Source organism: Chiloscyllium plagiosum, unplaced genomic scaffold (genome assembly GCF_037043375.1).
Source record: "Chiloscyllium plagiosum isolate Xiang-an unplaced genomic scaffold, Cpla_swu_hap1 HiC_scaffold_3, whole genome shotgun sequence".
NCBI lineage: Eukaryota > Metazoa > Chordata > Chondrichthyes > Orectolobiformes > Hemiscylliidae > Chiloscyllium > Chiloscyllium plagiosum.
Window position 1 is genome coordinate 95,861,135 of NW_028270141.1, and position 23,687 is coordinate 95,884,821.

A 23,687-nucleotide genomic window follows, 5' to 3' on the forward strand; every position below is an offset into this window, starting at 1 on the left:
AGGTATGTATTTCTAACTGCCCTTCAAGACCGAAATGAGAAGCTCTTCTACAGATTACTGACCTCAGACATTGAGAGATTCATGCCTATTGTTTATACACCCACGGTGGGCCTGGCTTGTCAGAATTATGGACTTGTATTTCGCAGGCCAAGGTAAGTGATTGATGCACTGCAACACATCTATTGTGAGGACAATTGATCAATTTAAAAGAGTAAATAGATCCTTGTTTTGTCGTGACATATGTTGGTGGCAGCTGTAATTGTGTATCAGACTGACAACCAGTTTCCTAACCGGTCAATAACTATTCAAGCACACAAGCAGATGAACTTTGGTGCTAGTACTACCTCAGACTTGTTTTTACATCTCAAAACATATATGAATGTTTCACACTGCTGAAAAGAATTATTAACTTTCTTGAAGAACCAGTACATTTTCTAAATCTGTTGCTAAGACTTATGGAGATAGTCCTTTGTATAGCTATGTTGATTTGCTCACTAATAACATTCCACACTATCAAATCCTCAGACGTTTAACCTGAGATACTGTTTCCCTTCATTTCTGTTGAGCCATCAGATACTTCAGTTAGAGATGTTAGAAAAAAATATTGTGAGCAGTGAGCACTGTAAATGGGTGAGACAGGTGTCCTCTAGAGAGGTGAGTTTTGATTGCTCAATGTTCTTCCCTTTGTCAAGGCAGGATGGGGGTGGGTATGGGGAGGAGGTAGTGGTCAGAGTGGTAGGTGTGGAGCATTAGGTGGGAGGGAGAAGATGTGTGAGTCTGCAGTCAGTTTCACGTATTGATGCTGGTCCTAATCTGGAATCTTGGTGGACAAGTACAATTCAAATTTTAGTTTACTTGATTTTCTTTTTTCAAATTATTTTTAATTTATTCATTGGTAGGCTGTGTGTGTTGCAAACAAAGTCAGCACTTATTGTCCATCCTAATTATCAGCGATTCTTGAACAATTGCAGTCTGTGCATGATGGATGGCCTCACACTGTGGGCTGCTCTGAAGATGCTCCGAGTATCCTGACACAGGATGTCGCTGAATGTTGGTACGTTTTCAAGTCAGGATTGGTGTTACTTGGAGGGAAAATTGAAGCTGATGTTCTTGTTGCCTTTGTCTTCCTAAAGTGGAGGAGATTGTGTTTCAGAGGAGTTATTCTGTATACTATTAAAATGAACTTCTATTGGCAAGGTCCTTTTTATTGCCTGACTCTCGCTTTTATACCAAAGCTACCATGGAAAGAAACTCCGATGGTCCTAAAAGAGGAACATTTGTATTTGTTTTTGATGGTTTGAACCACCTCCTCCCAATTTTTTCAAAGTAGGGCATTTTTCCTTGGGAATCTGGAATTGAATCTGTTGCATTCCCTGAGTTATTTGCTGGAAGTAGCAATTGTGCTGTCCGTTCATCAAAACCAATTTCAAGCCTGCTGTGTAGCATTGTAGGTGATCTGTGATTGTTTCAACAGTGCTTAATATGGACAGTATGATGACAACATAATTCTCCCTTAAGTTGAATTTGAACCTGTGAATTTAACATATCACGTTTCTGCCAAGTTGAAATCTAGTACAAAACCTCAAGTAGAAATTGCAAACAACTGTGTGGTTTTAAAGGGATGAGGTTATGGTGCTGCATTCAGATCAGAAACCATGAGAAGAGGTTGTAGTGGAGCATGATCTGATCAGCCCATATGGCCTGTTTGTGTCACTTATCCCAAATAAAGTGGTACGTTGAAAAAGTCATTGCAAACCGTGGGGATTCTGTCAATAGTTGAGAATGTACAAGTGTCTTGACATAATTTTGTTTGTCAGAGTTCATCCATGTGATCTTTTAAAAAAGTAATACACCAGTATAGTAACACTACCTTAGAACGTAGAAAACTACAGCACAGAACAGGCCCTTTGGCCCACGATGTGCTGAGGGTTAATCCGAATGTAAAATAAAATAACTTAACCTATGCACTCCTCAACTCACTGCTATCCATGTGCATGTCCAGCAGTCACTTAAATGTCCCCAATGACTCTGCTTCTATCACCACAGCTGGCAATGTATTCCATGCATTTACAACTCTCTGCATAAAGAACCTTCCTTTGATGTCCCCTCTATACCTTTCTCCTAATATCTTCTAACTATGACTCCTTGTACCAGTCAATCCTGCCCTGGGGAAAAGTCTCTGGTTATTGACACTATCCATTCTCTCATTATCTTGTATACCTCGATCAGGTCACCTCTCTTCCTCCTCCTCTCCAGAGGAAAAAATTCGAGCTTATTCAATCTTTCTTCATAAGGCAAGCCCTCCAGTCCAGGCAGCATCCTGGTAAACATTATTTGCACCCTTTCAAAAGCCTCTATCTTTCCCATAGTAGGGCGACCAGAACTGGACACAATATTCCAAGTGTGGTCTCACCAGGGACTTGTAGAGCTGTAGCAAAACCTTGCAGCTCTTAAACTTGATCCCCCTTAAACTCGAAAGCTAAAACACCATATGCTTTCTTAACAAACGTATCCACATGGGTGGCAACCTTTGAGGGATCTATGTACTTGCATATGAAGACCCCTCTGTTCCTCCACACTGCTAAGAATCCTGTCTTTAATCCTATATTCAGCATTCAAGTTTGACCTTCCAAAATGCATCACTTTGCATTTATCCAGGTTGAACCCTATCTGCCATTTCTCAGCCCAGCTCTGCATCCTGTCTGTCGTGCTGCAGCCTGCAATAGCTCTCTATACAATCGAAGGCACCTCCAATCTTTTGTGTCATCTGCAAATTTACTAACCCACCCCTCAACCTCCTCATCCAAGTCATTTATAAAACTACAAAGAGCAGAGGCCCAAGAACAGAGCCCTATGGGACCCCACTCAACACTGACCTCCAGGCAGAATACTTTCCATCTATAACCACACTCTGTCTTCAGTCAACCAACCAATTCTGAATCCAGATAGCCAATCTCCCTGTATCTCATATTTCCTGACTTTATGAATGAGCCTGCCATGGGAAATCTTATCAAATGCCTTGCTGAAGTCCATATACACCACATCCACTGCTCAAACTTCATCGACCTGTCTTGTCACCTCCTCAAAGAACTCAATAAGATTTGTGAGACCTGCTCTGCCCCTCACAAAGCTATGCTGACTGCCTTTATTCACACTATGCTTTGCCAAATGGTCATAAATCCTATCCCTCAGAATTCTTTCCAAAACTTTGCTGACCATAGATGCAACACTGACTGGTCTGTAATTGCCAGGGATTTCCTTATTACCTTTCTTAAAAAGAGGAACAACGTTTGCCTCCTTCCAATACTCCATTACGATTCCAGTGGAGAGTGAGGAGGCAAAGATCTTCGCCAGTGGCTTAGCAACCTCCCTTTCTCACTTCCCGGAGCAGCCTAGGATAAATCTGGTCTGGCCCTGGGGGCTGATCAATCTTAATGTTTGCTAAAATTTCCAGCACATCAACTTCATCAATCTTGATCTGGTCAAACCTGTATCACCGCTCCTCAAAGTTCTCATTCACAACAACGCCCCTTTCCTTAGTGAAAACTGAAGCAAAAAAACTCATTTAGGGCTTCCCCTATCTGCTCAGACTCCATGCACGAGTTCCCTCTGCTATCCCCGATTGGCCCTATCTTCTCCCTGATCATTCTCTTATTCCTCACATATGAGTAAAACACCTTTGGGTTCTCCCTAATGCTTCTTGCCAAACCTTTTTCATGCCCCCTCCTGGCTCTCCTCAGTCCATTTCTGAGCTCCTTTCTCGCAAGTCTATAGTCCTTTAAAGCTGTGCTAAATCCTTGCTTCCTCCTCCTTATGTAAGCTGCCTTCCTTTTGATGAGAAGCCCCTCTGTTCTTGTCATTCAAGGTTCCTTAATCTTACCCCTTCTTACCTGTCTCCAGAGGAACAAATTCATGCATCACTTTTTAAAGTGCATCAGTTTTTAAAAGACCTGAGTAAGCAATATTAGTTCAGACAACATGTTTATGCCTCATGAGAGTAGTGGGCTGCTATTCCTAGAGTTTCCACAAAAGTTACCTATTTTATGAAAGTATGCAAAATGCCCCAATTTACCTGACATTTAGATCATTTTAACAGGGCAAAAAAAAAATCAGCTTTGCGTACTTAATAGGTTATTGTTTTTTGCAAAAAGAAATTCTAGTTGAGGTAAACCAATTCTGAATCACTGAACTACACCAGGTAAAACTTTAACCCCTTATAAAGGACCCCTACACAAATGGAGAGAGATACGAAAGTAAAAGCCTGGATGTACGGGTAGAGGCCAAGACTGGGAAAGAAGTTTAATAGTCCGTGTCCATAAAGTTTGCTGAGAACTCTTTTTTTTTTTTGCTTGATGGATTTGTTACTTGTCTGTCTGTCCATCCATTCATTCATCCATCAATTGACTGGTGGGAGGCAGAGTGATTCCTTCATATTTGTGAAGTCTCTGAATTATTGGTTAAGAGTCATAGCTTATGGTAACTGTTGAAGAACACCTCCAGTCTAAAGAAAACCAGTTTTTTTTTAAACCTGTAGAGAGAAAGAAAGCTCCTATTCGTGAGGTCTGCTGGCTTATGACCAAACATTCACACCCGCATGTTGTTCAGCTAGCTGGGAGCTAATCCGAGTTTTTGATAGGCAGAGGCCTTTATCATTGGTCTGGGATAGGTGATCAGTTGTCAATCAGCTACCTGTTACTGGACAAATCTCATTTTGCACATACTCCCTGGTGCCAGTTGGCAACTAACTCCCCCCCCCCCCAACACCACCATTGCTTGAACAGGCACAGCAGCAGGATAAATAACACCTGCAATGAGTGGTCCACAATCAAGAATATAAAAAAAAGATTACAGAGTCGTGTCGCCTAAATAGGGATTTACAACTTCCTACTGGCTTTTTATTTGGAGAGAAGTCAATTCTCAGTTTAATCTTAAATGGAAGACCCCAAAGGATTTCAAGATTCTCCGTCGTGTGTCTTGAGTGATGTGGGCAACAGTAAGAACTGTGGGAGAGAACGTTGGGAATGAAGAGAATCTGATTTTTGACATCTAGGAGGTAATTTCTGATTTTATTTTACCCTTCGTTTTGATGGCAAGATCAGAATTTTGCTGATAAGCACCCTGCCTTATTTGCATCTCAGTAATAATCCTTCTCCCCTCACTGGTATAAAGCTTGCAATTCTCCCCTTGTCCTCTGTGAAATTAGATGGTGACATTTCCTAAGTTACAGGTTGGAGTAGTTACCTGGTGGCTGCTGATCGCCACGTACATCACGATGCTTACGTTTTAATGTCCTTTCACCAACATTTCTTTAAATGCTGTGTACATTATCATCCTCCACCCTTCATTCACGAAACTTTGCATTGACAAAGCATAAGCCTCAGCATGTAATTATGGTTGCACACGGACTGGCTCTGGATCCATTGCTGCTTGCCAGGACCCCAGTGTGGTGGTCAGGCACACCTTTTTGACTTGAAGCTCCAACCAGGTCAATTTCTGAATCAGACACCCCAGTCACTAACTATCAGTTCAGGGTGGACCTTCTGGCTCTTCGCTTCATTTCTTAGTGCTCCCTCACTTTGTGCTTATTTGGAGATTTTCAGCCTCTGCATTGCACAGCCTTTCAGCTAGAGGGAAGGTGGTTAATAGTTGTAGAGGAGGAGATGATGCTAGGCTGAGCCACTAAGTTGTTCAGGGAGATTGGGGGACGGGTGGGGTTGGTTGTCCATGAATATCAGTAAGGTTTCTGTGCAGTGGCAGGGTTACAGTGAAAGTGAGGTAACAACAGGTAATGAGGCAGTTGACCTTGTGGATTGCAGAAGATTTAGCTGAACTACTTGCGGATGTGAATGTTTGGTCACAAGCCAGCAGACCTCCGGAATAGGAGCTTTTTTTTTCTGTAACGCTGTGCATTCCATCTGATTGAGGAGAGCAGCACTGACCTGGCCTGCTATCTGAATCCAGACTGAATGTGCTTAGCATCTTGTTGATCATCTAGGTAGAGGAAAGTCATCCTCTAGACTACCCTGTCCACCAAAACCTCCAAATCCCTATTTGGAAAGCTTGGTACTAGCTTCTGTTTCTGAGACATTGTTGCCTAAGAGGAGGACAGAGGGTGATGTAGCTCTTGGCTTGCAGTGTTTGAGATGGTATGCAGTTGGGCTTTAACAATGGCCTGTATGCAGGAATGTTCTTGCAGCCACAGGAATCTCATCTGCTGCTGCATGATGGCCAGGTGATTTTGTGGTGAGAAGTGGAAGATACTGTGAGAAAAGTCTCTTCAGCCAGACTGAACACCTCATGAAATTCCCTGAACGTAAAAACGAGGAAATCCAGCCCAGAGTTCTAGAATGTTCCCTCCAAAGGAAAATACTCTATCAGAATCCACCTTCCATTTATTAGTTGTTAGAAGTTTGCGACAAAAGGAAAAAGGAGCTGAAAAATGCTACAAATAACTACTAAATAGTTGAAAGATTGGGGGGAAAAAAATCAATTCTAATATAGTCTTACTGGAATTGCTGTTGAACTTGAACAATATCGTTTGAGATCACTAGCTGTGATTTAGAGATTAATATTGGTCTGTGTTCAAATTAAATTCCTGGCCTTCCTTCAAACTGTTGAATGCGTCAGATGGGGGTCAACCTGAAACAGTAAGCCAATTGCTACTTTGTACGCTTTCCCATTCCATTTTGAATGCAAGAAATTAGTGAAGTCTTCTAGGTAAATCCATCTTTTTTGTTGGTACACAGTAGCAATTGGAGTGTGAGCCATTCCTGTGAGAACTACTTCGTTTTCACCAGTTTTGAGGCCAAATTGGACGTCTCCACCAATAATTAGCTCTGTGATTTTGTAAATGGTACAGGGATTTGTTGCAGATGTTTTTCACCCCTAATTATGCACTGAATTGGCTGTTGATTGCTGTAATATAAAGAAGCACCACTGGTAGTTGAAGCCAAGTGGATGTTCTGGAGAAGCTGTAAATTCGGAAAGCAAATTTTCCAACTTCTAATGTTTCAGCTAATTTTTAGAGTCTAGTGTGATACCTGTATCTTGAAATTATTGCCAAGTTGTGTTCTTTCTATGTTGCTATTGCCATCATTAGCAACTGATAAAATGGAGGTATAAATAAAAATTGGATCCTAATAGATTCGAGCTTGTTGGGAGAATGTTTTAAATTCAAATATAGATCAGTAAATATGACTATTTTAGAACTGGATGCATGTACAATTGAAGTATAACGTATTCAGGACTTGATTTCCTATTTTCTCTTTGAAATATTATTGATTTACCACACAAATTATGAAACTTTGACATTTAATTTATCAATTTTTAATCACTGAATTTTTATGCAATATGAAATAAATTATTTTCATGACATTTACACACATTGTAGGCAGGGTTTTGACTTTTGCGTCAGACACCAACTTCTGATAAGTCACAAGCTTGCAATGTTTTGAACCTGACTGATTTTACCCTATATAATATTGATTTAGTGGGTGGAAGGTGGGTTTGGCATCCAAGTACAAAGAAGGTGGACCAGTAGGATATCTTACAGCTGGAAAGGACTGTAAGAATGTGACAGAATTATCCAGAGTGCTCCAATTTGACGTGCCATTCTGAAACTTGAACCGTATAGGTTTTTGATGAAGGCATGTCCTGTTGGGAGCATAGTCTGGTCAGTTATCGAAAAGAACACTTGCAACTCATGCTCATGTCAGTTATGTTGCTTACATTTTAAATAGTGTGCTGTAGTTTTAGCTTTAGCACCTTCATTCTAAAGTTTACAGTTGACAGATGTTGCCTGCAAATAGAATTTGCATTTCTCTGTACATTTTATATGAAGCTATGAAGAATTTACATGTTATCTAACTAATTCTGATCATTATTTATATTCAATCAAAATACTAGTTGGAGATTAGTGTGCCTAGAGTTGTCATCGGCATACAGCACAGAAACAGATACTTCAGGCCAACTTGTCCATGCTGACTAGGTTTCTGAACTTGAGCTAGTCCCAATTGCCTGCATTTGGCCATATCCCTCAATCTGTCCAAATGTTCTTTTAAACGTTGTAATTGTACCCGCCTCTATCACTTTCTCTGGCAGCTCGTTCGATATACATGCCACCTTCTGGAAAAGTTGTCCCTTAGGCCCCTTTTTTTTTAATGTTTCCCCTCTCTCCTTAAACTAGTTTTGGATTTCCCTACCCTGGGAAGAAGACCTTGGCTATTCACCTCCTCTACGCTCCTTATGACTTTCTAAACCTCTACAAGGTCATCCCTCAACGTCTTGGGTTCCGGGGGGAAAAAATCCCCCTTCCTGCCGCTTATAAAGCAAATCCTCTGGTCTCGGTAACATTATTTTTGTAAATTGTTTCTTGCACCCTTTCCAGTTTAATACCATCCTTCCATAGCAGGCTAGACCAGAATTTATGCAGTACCCAAATGTGGCCTTACCAATGACTTTTAGGGCCATAACATGATATACCAACTCCTGTATTCAGCGCTTTGGCTAAAGAAGGCAAGTATGCCAAATGCCACCTTCACCACCCTGTCTACCTGTGTTGCCACTTTCAAGGACTTGGGTACCTGTACCCCTAGTTTTGTCCCACTCCACCAAGGTCCTTGGACGACTCCATCGCCATTAAGCATAACTCCATCACCACGCCTAACCCCGCCCCCACGCCGATCTCCGTCCCCGCCCCCACTCCCAGCTCCAGCCCCACACCAGGTCCTAGCTCCCAGCACTGCAGTGTTTTCATCATCCCTCCAAAACTACCCCTCTGAGGTTGAAAGATCAGCTCTCAGCAGAGTCCTCTCCTTCATCCCCCTATGCTCTCGGATTAACGAGTTCAACACGCGGCGTGACATAGAACAATTTTTCCGCCACCTTCGCCTCTGCGCCTACTTCTTCAACCAGGATTCTCTTCCACCCTCTGACCCCTTCTCCCACCTCCAACACACCCCATCCACCTGGACACCCCATGCTGGCCTCTTACCCGCCCTCAATCTCTTCATAGCCAACTGCCGCCGCGACATTAACCGCCTCAACCTCTCCACCTCTCTGACCCACTCCAACCTCTCACCCTCGGAACGTGCAGCCTTCCACTCCCTCTGTTCCAACCCCAACCTCACTATCAAACCGGCAGACAAGGGAGGTTCGGTAGTAGTTTGGCGCACCGACCTTTATACCGCTGAGGCTAAACGTCAGCTCGCGGACACCACCTCCTACTGCCTCCATGACGTCATTTCTGCCACCTCCAAACGGACCCCACCACCAGGGATATATTTCCCTCCCCTCCCCTATCAGGGTTCCAAAAAGACCACTCCCTCCGTGACTCCCTCGTCAGGTCCACATCCCCAACAACCCAACCTCCACTCCCGGCACCTTCCCCTGCAACCGCAAGAGATGCAAAACTTGCGCCCACACCTCCTCCCCGCGCCCCCCCCCCCCTTACTTTCCTCCAAGGCCCCAAGGGATCCTTCCATATCTGCCACAAATTCACCTGCAACTCCCCACACACCATTTATTGCATCCACTGCACCCGATGTGGCCTCCTCTATATTGGGGAAACAGGCCGCCTACTTGTGGAACGTTTCAGGGAACACCACCTCTGGGACACCCGGACCAACCAACTCAACCACCCTGTGGCTCACCACTTCGACTCACCCTCCCACTCCACCAAGGACATGCAGGTCCTTGGACTCCTCCATCGCCATTAAAGCCTGAAGAAGGGCTCATGCCCGAAACGTCGATTCTCCTGCTCCTTGGATGCTGCCTGACCTGTGCTTTTCCAGCAACACATTTTCACCCCTAGTTTTGTTTGACAATAGTACCCAAGGCCTTACTATTAACTGTAGAAGTCCTGCCCTGGTTTGTATTACTAAAATTCAATGCCACCTATTTATTTAAATTAAATTCCATCTGCCACTTCTCAGCCCATTGGCCCAGTTGATCAAGATCCAACCTGGCCTGGCACTGTCTATAATGAGAAATCAGTTAACCTTTCTGGTCTGGGGATCCCAAGGAAGGGTCACTGGACCAGAAACGTTAACTCTGACTTTTCATAGATGCTGCCAGACCTACTGAGCTGTCCAGCCATTTTTGTTTTTGTTTCTGATTTACAGCATCTGCAGATCTTTTTGGTTTTGATCAAGATCCTGTTGTACTCTTAGATAAGCTTTCTTCACTGTCTACTTCTGGTGTCATCCATGAACGTACTAGCCATGCCTCCAAAATTCTCATCCAATTTTTGTTGTAAGTAACGAGCAACAGTGGACCCAATATTGATAGTTGTGGCACACCACTGGTCACAGGCCTCCTGTCTGAACAATAACCGTCTACCACCACCCTCTGAATACAACCATCAAGTCAATTTGTGTCCACTTGGTTAGCTCTCCCTGGATCCCATTTGATCTAACCTTATTAACCAGTCTACTATGCGGAACCTTGTCAGAGGCCTGGCTAACACCCATGTAGGCAACATGTACTGCTCTACCTTCATCTATCATCTTGGTCACTTCTTCAAACAATACAGTTCATGAGACATGATTTCCCATGCACAAAACCATGCTGACTCTTCCTAAATCAGTCCTTGCCTTTCCAAATACATGGAGTCAGAGATGGAAACAGACCCTTCGGTCCAACTCGTCCATGCTGACCAGATACCCTAATTTAATCTAGTCCCATTTGCCAGCACTTGGCCCATGTCCCTGGAAACCCTTCCTATTTATATACCCAGCCAGATATCTTCTTTAAATACTGCTATAATTGTATTCGCCTCCACCACTTCTGGAAACTCATTTGCCCCTTTGGTCTATTTTAAAACTTTTCCCCTCACCCTAAACCTATGTTCTTCACTTCTGGACTGCCCCAACTCAGGGAAAAGACCTTGTCTATTTACCCTGTCCATGCCCCTCATGATTTTATAAACCTCTATAAGGTCACCCCTCAGCCTCCAACGCTCCAGGGAAAACAGCCCCAGCCTATTCAGCCTCTCCCTATAGCTCAAATCCTCCAACCCTGGCAACATCCTTGTTAATCTTTTCTGAACCCTTTCAGGTTTCACAACATCCTCCTGATAGGAAGGAGACCAGAGTTGTGCACAATTCCAGAAGTGGCCTAACCAATGTCCTGTACAGCTGCAACATGACCCCTCAACTCCTGTCCTCTATGCTCAACCAATAAAGGGAAAAAATACCAAATGCTGCCTTCACTATCTTATCTACCTGTGATTCCACTATCAAGGAACTATGAACCTGCACTCTAAAGTTTCTTTGTTCAGCAACACTGCCACGACATTACAATTAATGTAATGCAGCATTTCATTTACCTAAATGAAACTCCATCTACCACTGTTTGGCCCATTGGACCATCTGATCAAGATCCCATTGTAATCTGAGGTAACCTCCTTCGTTGTCCACTACACCTCTACTTTTGATGTTATATGCAATCCTACTAACGATATCTCCTATGTTCACATCCAAATCACTTATATAAATGACAATGTCATAGAGATCTGCAGCATTGAATCAGACCCTTTGGTCCAACCCGTCCATGCTGAATAGATATCCCAACCCAATCTAATCCCATTTGCCAGCCCTTGGCCCATAACCCTCTCAAAACTTCCTATTCAGATACAACATTTGAAAGGCATCTGGATGGGTAATTGGACCAGCCTCCTCCACTTCCTCTGGCAGCTCATTCCATACACACCGCCCATTCTGTGAAAACTGTCCCTTAGGTCCCTTTTTAATTTTTTCCTATCTCCCCCCCCCTAAACCTGTGCCTTCTAATTCTGGACTTCAGCCCAGGTAAAAGACCTTATGTATTTACCCTATCCATGCCCTTCATGATTTTCTAAACCTTTAAGGTCATCCCTCAGCCTACGCTCCAGGGAAAACAGTCCCAGCCTATTCAGCCTCTCCCGATAGCTTATACCCTCCAACCCTGGCAACATCCTTGTAAATCCTTTTTGAACCCTCAAGTTTCACAACATCCTTCCAAATGTAGGGAGACCAGAATTGCACACAATATTGACCTTGATCAGCTCCTAGGGATTTATCCACCTTTTGTGTGTTTTAAGACCTCCAGCACCTCTTGTGTAATGTTGACCGATTTCAAGACATCTCTATTTATTTCCAAGTGCCTTAGCTTCCATGTCTTTCTCCACACAAATACAGATTTATTTAGGATCTCCCCCATCTCCTGTGGTTCCACTCATAGATAACCTTGTCAATCATTTAAGGGACACTATTCTCTCACTAGTTAGTCTTTTGCTCTTTTCACAGGATGGATCTAGTCCCGTGAGGTGTAGGGCTAGTACTTAATATTAGTGTGTGTATTTATGGCATGCCATTTACATGTATAAGAAGGCTTGGCAGAATGAATTTGGATGTAGTTTCTTGTATTTTCTAAGGATCAACAAAGTACATGCTCTTGCATTTTAAGTCTCTCTCGTGCATAGTCCTTAATACTCAGCTTGACAAATTTATTTTTGAGAGGCAGTGCGTCTAATTATAGTTTTTCATTCCTTCCATTTTTGCTCAAAGCACTGCAAATAAAGACATTTTTTCAAATTATGGTTATTTGCATAAATAACATTAGCAGATCTGGTAGATTTTAATTTTGCCTTTAGTGAAGGTTTTTCTGAACATTTTTCCTTTAAAATATTTAAGCTGCAGCTCTTAGATCATCATCTAGCCCGAGGGGTATGTTACATTTTGTGCTATGTTCTTGCCAAACTTGAAATATTGTACCTTCTTGAAGAAACTGTTTGATATAAGAGATGGATAGAGTATTATTTTACATTTTCATCTGTTTGTTTTGACACATGTTCAAATTTATCACAGATGTTCAGTGTTTAGTTTTGAAATGTTGGACAAAGCGGGGATTCATTTCCTTTGTTTTTTTTCTTCTTTTCTCTTTAACCTATCGAGCATTGTTAACTTTTCAGAAGTTTAAGCAATTCTAATGCCCTGCATTGACTTTACTGAATAAATATTGTACAATCAAGAAAATAAAGCTGATATCCTATTTTATCATAACTTTTAAACTCCTTATCCATAGAATCTCTAGTGAACCAGCATTTATTCTTCCCCAAGTGAAGAAGTCTGCAGTTTTGGTTTCATTTCTGGCCACTTAAAGATCTGGTTCTGCCCCTGGTGCTGTAATGGTTGGGGAGTGGAATTTGGGAGAGAGTGGGATGGCTGCTTTTTTAAGAAGTTGGTGAAATGGTAGGACTGGGGTGGTGAGGGTATATCCTTTTTGGGCAAGGGGTGGGACCTTGGGAGCATTTGAGCCAAGCTGAGATCTCTCACCTTTTTTTGTGTGTCTCTATCTACCTCTCATATGCATCCATGACCAAGCTCACTCCCCTCCCTAGGATGCCTGTTCCTCCCTCACTCCAAAAGGCCTGTCTCTGGTACTCATTAGAGTCATGGAGATGTACAGCACGGAATCAGACCCTTTGGCCCAACTCACCCATGCCAACCAGATATCCCAATTTAATCTAGTTCCGTTTACCAGCACTTGGCCCATATCCTTGAAACCCTTCCTATTAACATACCCATGGAGATGCCTTTTAAATGTTGCAATTGTAACAGCCTCCACCACTTCCTTTGGTAGCTCATTCCTTACACACACCACCTGCTGTGTGGAAAAAGTTGCCTCCTCGTTCCCTTTTATATCTCCCCCCCCCCCCCCCCCCCAACACCCTAAACATATGCCCCCTAGTTTTGGATTCCCCCACCCCAGGGAAAAGACTTTGTCCAGTCACCCTATCCATGCCCATTATGATTTTATAAACCTTTATAAGGTCTCCTTTCAACCTCCAATGCTCCAGGGAAAACAACCCCAGCCCATTCGGCCTCTCCTATAACTCAAATCTTCCAACCCTGGCAACATCCTTGTAAATCTTTTCTGAACACTTTTTCAACTTTCACATCTTTCTGTTAGGAAGGAGACCAGAATTTCACACACTATTCCAAAAGTGGCCAAACCAACGTCCTGTACAGCCACAACATGACCTCCCAACTCCTATACTCCATGCTCTGATCAATGAAGGAGGGCGTACCAAATGCTGCCTTCATTATCCTATCTGCCTGCAACTCTACTTCCTTGTTATCCTTTGCAGTTCTTATACCCTCTGTCCCTCGTCCATCTCTTTCCCCTCGATGGTTCCATACTAGTCAGCAGTTTTCGAGTTTGGCACTTCCTTGTGTTTTCAGTTTTGAAAATCCAAAAATAGCTAGTCTTTATTTCAAAACCTTGCAGAATTTTGGTCAGGCATAATCTTACATTTTGAAATTCATATTGATTTGTTCTTTTGTGTTGATTTCTCCATGTTTTCCTATTGCACCCATTATCATTTCTACTGAGTAGTTGTATTTCCTTTCTTGAATATGGGGATAGCATTAGCTGTCCACCAGCTGCCTTTCAATTTGTATATATCTTTATATAATTGTGCCTCTGAGTTATTTGGATTAGGGATTTTATTCACTAATTTGGTTTTATTGTCTCTATCCTCTTTCTATCTTAAATTGATCTTTTTTGAATGCCACTTGCAACTTGTTAACCTTCCTGGTAAATGCAGAGCCAAAGGATTTGCTTCATGTCGCTTTTGCTGCTCCTATCTTGTTTAATCCAGTTGGAACCAAAGCAGTCCCGTTGAGGAAAGTAATTAATAAAGCACATCCAAGCAGGCATTCTGTACAAATAATGAGTTAATGTTGCCTTTTGATACAACAACGTTCCCAGCTCAATAACAGATGTGTTTGAAAATCTGGAATCTCTTTAGCCATAGTGTGTTGACATAAAGTAGCATTTCAGTGCATAGAAACCAAACCGGCTGTATTTTCAATAGCCTGTCAAAGAAAATGTATTCGATAAACTGACAGGTATGCATATTGGCCATCTCCTTAGTAACGTAGCCACACAGCAGAATAAATCTTATTCAGACATGCCAGCGACAGAGCTAGTTGAAGAACTTCTTTCTAAAATTTGGATTTGCCTGATATAAAATCATATACAATAACCACAACTGCTTGTGTTGGTCACAGTTTGAAAAGTTGGATGGGCTGACCAGTTCTATATATGGAGCAAATTCTCCATTTTACTTTCCTGAATGCTGTAGAAAGGAAAGAGACTGTCTTTGTCTGGAATTATTTGCTGTCTCCTATTTTTGGTAATTTAAAGCTAGACATTCTAATTCTATTGTACAACATGCTCCGATTTATTTTGTCTGAAATCTAGTTGTTTAAAGTACTACTAGTACAGTCTGGGAACAATATAATTCCATTTAAGCCTTAAGTATTAAATCAGAAGAATGGAAGCCAATTTTTTACGGCAAAATATTACCCCCTTATCACGTCTAGAAATTCAGATCCGCTCCATCTCCAGACTGGTGAAATGAAGTGTTGCATTAAAGATGTTTTGAACAATCTTAAAGTTGTTCTTTAATGTGCAGATATAGGCATCAAACTGCCTGTAATCGAGTATTTATTTTCCGGGTCAGTGGATTGGCAGCTAAATAAAGAGAATATGACGAATTGATTTGCTTGGAATGTTTAAAGTATTTGTTTTTAAAAAGGTGTCTAGTTTGTGTTGTGTAGTTTACTTTTCAATAATTGAGCTAACTTTCTGGATATCAACAATTTGTCCCTTGCAGCTTTTTAGTCTTGACTCTGTGGTCATACCTTTGCCTCTGAAGCAGAAGATTGTGTTCAGGACTTATTCCAGTGACTTAATCATCAACCATAATTGTGTGTCTTTCATGCTTGATTGTTGGAAATGCTGTTTGTTTTTAATGAGAGGTTAAAATGAAATCTTATCTGCCTTCAAGTGGACGTAAAGATCCTATGCCATGTATTTTGTTTTGGTATGAATTGCTTCTTCACAGTTTTTGAATTGGTTGGTTTAATAAATGCTTATGCCTTTCATGAGAAATGATCCAGTTCCTTTCCCATGATTAATTGGATACTGTGATCACTTCTTCTTTTCTGATCTATTACAATGTGATGTTAGAATATTTGTGCCGGTCAGGCACAAGGGGGAAGCCTGTTGTATGTATTGAAATGTCATACCTTGAGCAGGAATCTCCAAATCCACTCTTAAGGCAGCAACAATTAATTTGTCAATAGAGTTGGGTCTGGTTATTTTAAGGCCGGAATGTGCAGTTGCTGTAAATTTTTGTAATAAATGTTCCAACTCATTACAGGTTAAGCTGCAATTTGGAATCCTGACTTTGCTGGATCAATGAGAATTTTTGCTGGGTTAGTTGGGTTTGGGATCTCCTTACAAAGGCAGGATGCTAGAAGAACACAGCAAGCCAGGCAGCAGCAGGAGGTGCAGAGGTTGACGGTTCAGGTGTAACCCTTCAGCTTCCCCACACCCACCTCCCAGTCCTGAAGATAGAAGGAGTGGCAGTGGCAGGGTGGTGCAGTGGGGTTAGGTGAAGACCGAGGGTACGACCTGGTTAGTCAATGGGACGACTGAATCTGGTTGATGGAAGGGAGGGGGAGGGGCTGAGAAGGGAGTTGTTTGAAATTGGAGAACTGAGTCCTCTAGGCTGTAGGGCGCCGAGGTGGAAGATAAGGTGTTCCTCCACTAGGCGCTGAGGTTCGTTTTGGCAATGGAGGAGGCCAAGGATGGTCATGTTGGAAAGAGAGTGGTTGGGGGAAATTGAAATGGGTGATGACTTGAAGGTCTGGTCAGCCTCTGGGCCTGGCTGCGACGCTTGGTGAGCCGTTTCCTAAGTTTACGTTCAACCTTCCCGATGTGGAGAAGACCACACCAGGAGCACCTGATAGAGTAAACTAGGTTGGAAGGGAGGCAGCTGGACCTCTCTCTCATGGGAAGACTGTGACCTGATGGAGGTGAGGAGGGTGGTGTACTGGCAGGTTTTGCATCTCTAGGTGACACCCACAGGATGCAGAGAGCTTTGAACCTGCAGGGAAGAAAACTATGCACAAGAGGCAGAACTGTAAATCATAAAAACATGGGAACCTACTCCCATTCCTGTCCCTTGCACTGTTGACTTGGCTGGACAGAATTTGCAACCAGAGCACTTTTGAATCGAAATCCCCTCCATGTTAGACCTGGCCTTATTTTTGTTTGTTTTAATGCACCTTATCAGCGCGAAGTAACAGGAACTTGCTGGATGAGCTGAGGTTTTGCGTCCATGCTTTTTATAGCAAGCCTGTGATTTGACTTTTGATGCACGTTTTTAGCAAATTGGGTTGTATATGGTTAAATACTCTACTGTCGAGACTAATGGTTTGCAAATGTAGATCACTTTCTTAAGATGGACACATTTAACAAGACTGGATAGCCTCTTAGTTAACTGCTTTTTAATGGTTTTTGCAGAGCAAGGAATCCCAGGCGTTTTTCAAACTAAAAGCTACTATTAGATATGCAGCATGTTACTGCTTTCTCCTGTAATCTGTCATTTTTTAACAGCTATCTACATGATTGTGACCCCCAACACTAGGACTGAGTATTGTTTCTCTTTTTGTTTTAATTGGGACACCTAACTTTTCCTTTCAATAAAAGAATTCATGTTGAGCAGTCTTTCAAGAATGGTGCTTAAACTTTGATATCAGCCTCTTCATTTTTCATCTGTTACCTTCCTCAAGTGCTGTTGAAATGGTATTATATTCACACTTCATGCATATTTTTCCATATCAACCTGCATAATCATACCTCCCGACTGTATATCACTGTGCAGTCACCTTTCAATCATATTCACCGAACCATACTTTACAGACTATGTAAGGCTGATAAGTGACTAGTCTGTGAGACTGCTGTCCCAATTTTGGCACTCTCCACTAGATCTTTGTAAGGAGGACTTTGCAGGATCAACCGGATTGTTTCTGCTGTTGTCTTTTCTGGTGTCTAGTTGATGCCAGGTGATCTGTCTGGTTTCATTTCTTTGAGACTTTGTAGTGATTGATACAAGTGCATGGTGTGCCAGGCCATTTCAGAGGGGAGTTGAGTCAACTACATTGCTGTGAATCTGGAGTCACAGACTGGATAAAGATGGCAGATTTCCTGCCCTGATGGACATTTCATGAGCCAGATGGACTTTTCTGACATTAACAATGGTTTTGTGGTGATCAGTAGAATCATAAAGTCAGTTGTACAGCACGGAAATGGACCATTCGGTCCAACTCGTCTGTGCTGACCATCGTTCCAATCTGACCTAGTCCCTTTTGTCAGTACTTGGCCCATATCCCTCTAAACCCTTATACCCATCCGGTGCCTTTTTAAATGTTGTAATTGTATCTGTCTCCTCTACTTCCTCTGGCAGCTCATTCCATCCACACACCACTCTCTGTATGGAAAAAGTTACCACTCAGGTACTTTTTTTAAATATTTCCCCTCTCACCCTAAAGCCACCATGCCAGGGAAAAAACCTTGGCTATTCACCCTATTCATGCCCCTCATGATTTTGTAAACCTCTATAATGTCCCCCATCAGTCTCTGCTCCAAGAAATTCAGCCTCTCCCTTCAACTCAAACCCTCCTGCCCTGGCAATATCCTTTGTAAGTCTCTTTTTTTTTTGCACCCTCAAGTTTAACAACATCCTCCTTTTTATAGAAAGGTGACCAGAATTGAACGCAGTATTCTAAAAGTGGCCTCACCACTGTCCTGTGCAGAAACAGCCCTGATGACATCCCAACTATTATACTCTGTTCTGTCTAATGAAGGCAAGTGTGCCAAATAACACCTTCATCACCCTGTCTACTTGTGACTCCAGTTTCAACCAGTTATGAATCTGCACAGCTAGGTCTCTTTGTTCAGCAACACTGCCTGGGGCCCTACCATTTATCTGTACATGCTGACTGCCCTTGACTTTGTAGGTGAGGAAAGCCATAGGTTTGAAAGGTGCAGTTGATAAAGCTTTGGCAAGATGCTGCAAGTGGATCATACACTTTGTAGCCAGCTACCAGTTAGTGAAAAGCGTGAATAGTTAAGTGGATGGGATGCTGAGCAAATAGGTGGCTTTGTACCGAATGGTTCACAAGCTCCTTGGATGTTGGAGCCACATTGATCTAGGCAAGTGGAGAGTGTTCCATCACACATTTCCCTCTGCTGTGTAGGTTGTAAACAAGCTTTGGAAAACCAGGATGAGAGTTGGGCACTTCTGAGAACTCCGCTTGTAGTCTGTTCTTGCAGCATCGTGTGTATGTGACTGATGCAACTGAGTTTCTGGAGACCCTCCCATCAGTTACTCAAAATCAACTCCCGTATCACCATGGAGAAAATTACACTCCATGGTCTATACAGAGCCATGAAACACCATATGCCACTTATCCACTCCGCTATATATGCTATGTATTATCCAGTAAGATAGTTTAGGAATATCTGATCTTGAAAAAAGTACGGAGGGGAGAGAAAATGGAGGAAGGGATGATTACTGTCAAAATAAGGTGGGGATGAACAGGTGGAAGATGTTTATTGGTAGCTGGTCATGGTGTTCAGATTCTTGTGGAACTCAAATGAAACTTAATTATTTTTAAAAAGTTTTCTACTTAACACTTTGGTCACAGCTGTCTAGCTATTAGGTGAGAAGGGATGTGGTTAAGAGCTGAATAGAGTTGAAGCCAAAGCTAAATCATACAGCAGGACAGAATTCAAGGTACAATGCAGAATGGAGCAGGTGCACTGGAAGATAACAGACCTCAAACTCTGGCCTGAGCACTCTGTGCAGGAGTAAGGGGATGACATGAGGAATAAAGACCAAAAGGGAACAGAAGCAGGTTTAACAGATTGGGAACTGTCTAAGTTGAAAATTATTTGATTTATCACTTCTTGTCTTGCCACAAAACCAAGTTTGTAAGCTGGACCAGCACTGACTCTAATCTTAGTTAAGCAAATTCACAAACATGAATTTTAATACGAACAGATATTCAGGAAACTCGGTCTTTGAGATGTTATGGAATTTTATGTGCACTGATTATTGTCTCTTATTGTGAGATGATGGGAAATGATCCAAGGTCTAGATTAGAGTGGTGCTGGAAAAGCACAGCAGTTCAGGTAGGATCCAACGAGCAGTAAAATCGACGTTTCTGGCAAAAGCCCTTCATCAGGAATACAGGCCTATATTCCTGATGAAGAGCTTCTATCCGAAACGTCGATTTTACTGCTCAGATGCTGCCTGAACTGCTGTGCTTTTCCAGCACCACTCTAATCTAGACTCTGGTTTCCAGCATATGCAGTCATTGTTTTTACCACGCTGAAAGGTAAGGTACATTAACAGAATACCTCTGCCAATAGGATAGGAAGAGTGGAGAATAAGTTTAGGCTTTGAAACAAGTGGAAACGGCCGTAAAAAGAGAAGGTATTGAGGATATGATGGAAGGTGGATAGAATTATGGAAAAGTAATGGATTGATTAGGACAAACATGAAGGCAAACAAATTAATAGATGAAATAAAACAAACATTAATCAACATTAGCCACTCAAAATCAAAAGATTTCAACTTACGTAAGAGGAATTGAAAACAGGCAGTTGAGCAAAGCCCACAATTAATGGAGATTATTCTGCAAAGGTGTCCTTGTAAATAGCAAACTGTTTGATTGTAAACTCCCAAACTGTTTCAAAGATCTTAGATTTTTCAAAGCTTCTTTAATTCCTGATATCTTTTATTGCATCCAAATTCCAATAACTGCTGTGGTGGGATTCGGGACAGGATCCCAGAATGTTAGCTGAATTTCTGGATTAGCTGTCTGGTGGTGATGCCACTAGGCCATCGCTTTCTGGACCCTGTGCTGCCAGTCGCTGGACTGTAAAGTGTATACCCTCTGCTCTGAGAACTTCCAAGTTGCAGCCTGGCCTCTTCACCTTCCCAAGGCCAACCTTCCATTGCTTTGTTTGATCAGAAACTGGAAAGCCATTGAAGCTGCTGTGTGAGCACTAAATGAGCAATGGTTCAGAAGTGTTGGCCTGGGATTTGTGGTCATGGATGCACAAAGAATGACAGGGTGTCTGCAGATTCTTGTCCTGATGTGCAGCCAGGCATACAGACAGCTTACACAGACTGTTGTTTCCCAATGAATGCTTGCCAAATTTCAAAGAATATCTTCCAATCTCATCTGGATAGGCTTACAGGTTCTACATCAAATTCTTTCAAGTTTTCTAGGTCATGCTGAGTATGTGTGGACTACTGAGCTCAAATAAATTCAACAGACATCAGACAAACTATCTTGAATTTCAAAAGGAGCTTCAGATCATCGTCATCATCCATTTCAGTGAATAAGTATTATTGAGTTTTCACTTTGCTAGCCATTTTTAATACATTTATTACAACACCTGTCAATAATTCACTCCTCCAAGAATAATTACTGAATAATTATTAACAAATGTAACTTTTTTTGTCAGAAACTAGCATTAAGAAATATCAAAACATAATTTCATATTAGCATTCTTTAGAGATTATTGAAGATTGGGAAAGCTGAGTAAATTGGGTGGTCATGTGTCATCACTAGCATGGAGCATGACGTTGGTGCGTCTTAGTGTAGTTAAAAGATGCAACAGTACTAGAGTGTAGTTCTTGAGCCATGGCGAAATTTGAGTACAGGGTTAGTGTGAATGTTCGCCTTGTAAGTGAGAGGCAGCGCAGTGCAAATGGTGGCACTTAATTTTGCGAAGCGCAGAAGGTGATCTATGTTTTTCTTGCATTGCTGAGCAATGCCCCCCCCCCCCCCCCCCCCTCCACACCAGGGGCACAGCCCCAACCCAGGCTATGATTTATCTCCAGGTTGGCTTGGTGGTGTGGAGGTGAGCTCGATAAGAGGTCTGCCAGCTGCTCCACCACCCCATCCTCCAGGACCCAGTTCACAAAGCACAGAGTGGGCTTTCCTTTCCTCTGGATCATGCCTCCAATGATAATCGAGGACCACAGCGTGAGCGGTCATTCTCGGTTTGTGGAGTCTGAAGGGGTATGCAGCTGGACTTCAAATATGCGATTTGGCAATGGGAATGCTGGAAGCTCTCAGCAGTGGCAAGCACTTGTGCCTTTCCTGAGTGATTTTCCCCAAAAGTACAACCCAGAGCCCAACTGAATAATGAATGGAAGTAGAGTGGAATGTTGTGTGAGGAAATAGGCTGTGAACGAAACCTGTTGGACTATAATTTGGTATTGTGATTTTTAACTTTTTTTCAGCCCAATTCAACACCAGCTCCTCCAAATAATGGCTGTGACTCTCTCTCGACAAAGCACTAGGTGAAAATGAGAGAATTCTGTCTGTTGTATTCATTACGTAATTATTCAAACAACCCAAAAAACCACAAATGGTATCATATTAACTTCTGCAAAGAAATACAAATTATACTGTGAAAAATTACAGGTGATAACATGTAAAAGTGGGATTTTGTAATATTAACTCCAATAGTTTCTGCAGTTTTGAAAATTGAAGCTACCCTTTAGGGTAGTGTGTGATGAAGTAACAAAGCCTTTTATTAGTGTGCCAACTTGACTTTTGGCACAAATCAGTTTCTAGTTTTGTTTTAATCCCTTCATATCAGTGTGGAGCACCATTCTTTATGGCACAAATTGCGAAATAAAACTCTACCAAAGAAATGTCAGTCTTAATTGCACAATATTGTACAGCCCTGCATAATACAGCATTTTTCCTCCTCCTTAATCTATAATGGTATGACTGATAATAGCATGCTCTGGCAGTGAGTTACTGCAAAAATCAGTGCTTTGGCTCCAGTTATTCACAATATCTACCAATGAATGATTTGGATGTGGAGTCCAAATAAACCTCAAAATTTGTTAATGAAAATAGGTGAGTGGTATGGAGGATTTAAAAAAGGGCTTCAAGGACTTGAGCAAGCTAAATTGGCAAGACCACGGTAAATGAATTATAGTGTAAATAAGTGAGGTTATTCACTTTGGTAGGAACAAAACAGAGTATTTCTTGAAAAGAGAGGAGATGGGAAGTGTTGATGTCCAAAGAGACCTGGATGCCCTTGTTAATGAGTCACTAAAAGTTAGGAAAACAAATGGAATGTTAGCATGCCTTGCAAGGACGTTTAAATCTAGGAGTAAAGATGCTGTGCTTGGGTTTTATAGTGTTAGTGCACTGTTTTAGTCTCGCTTACCTAAGGAAGGATGTACTTGCAATGGAGACTAATCTCTGGGAGGGTAAAATTGTCTTTGTAGATTGGAAAAAAAAGTGGTCCTGTATTTGCTTAACTTTTGAAAAATGAGGGCAATTGTATCGAAATTTCCTCAATTATTGTAGCACAAATTATGGCAGGGTCAATAAAGCAAGGATGTTTCTCTCCGGTTACATTTGACAAGAGAGTCTCAGAATAAAAATGCTACGTCATTGTAAGATGAGGGTAGTGAATCTTTGGAATTCTCAAGGGTAGTGAGTCTTTGGAATTCTCTAGGCCAGAAAGGGCTGTGGAGGCTTAAATCATTGCGCAGGTACAAAACAAGTTAATAAATCTGTGGAGTCAAGGGAAAGTAAGATGGTGGAGGGGAAATGGTGCAGAAATAGATAAGCAGCTCTGATCTAGAAATGCAGAGCAGAATTAATAGTCTGAATGTTAGCCACCTGCTTAAATTTCCAAGTTCCTGTGTTTACATAATTAAGGATTTCTAATCCAATCATAGTTCCAGAAACTGAAGTTGGCTGATCGAGGGTCCAGAACCATCAAGAATAAAACTTTTTTATTTT

At 42.0% G+C, this 23,687-nt stretch overlaps 1 protein-coding gene across 1 annotated transcript in view; it reads left to right on the plus strand.

The window, feature by feature from the left end:
* The window catches only part of me1 (malic enzyme 1, NADP(+)-dependent, cytosolic), a 440,214-nt gene that overhangs the window by 159,924 nt on the left and 256,603 nt on the right, over positions 1-23,687 (plus strand). Inside the window, exon 3 of the mRNA XM_043685873.2 lies at positions 3-152. Within this exon, the coding sequence (XP_043541808.1) occupies positions 3-152 (150 nt within the window). The remainder of the gene's footprint in view (positions 1-2; positions 153-23,687) is intronic.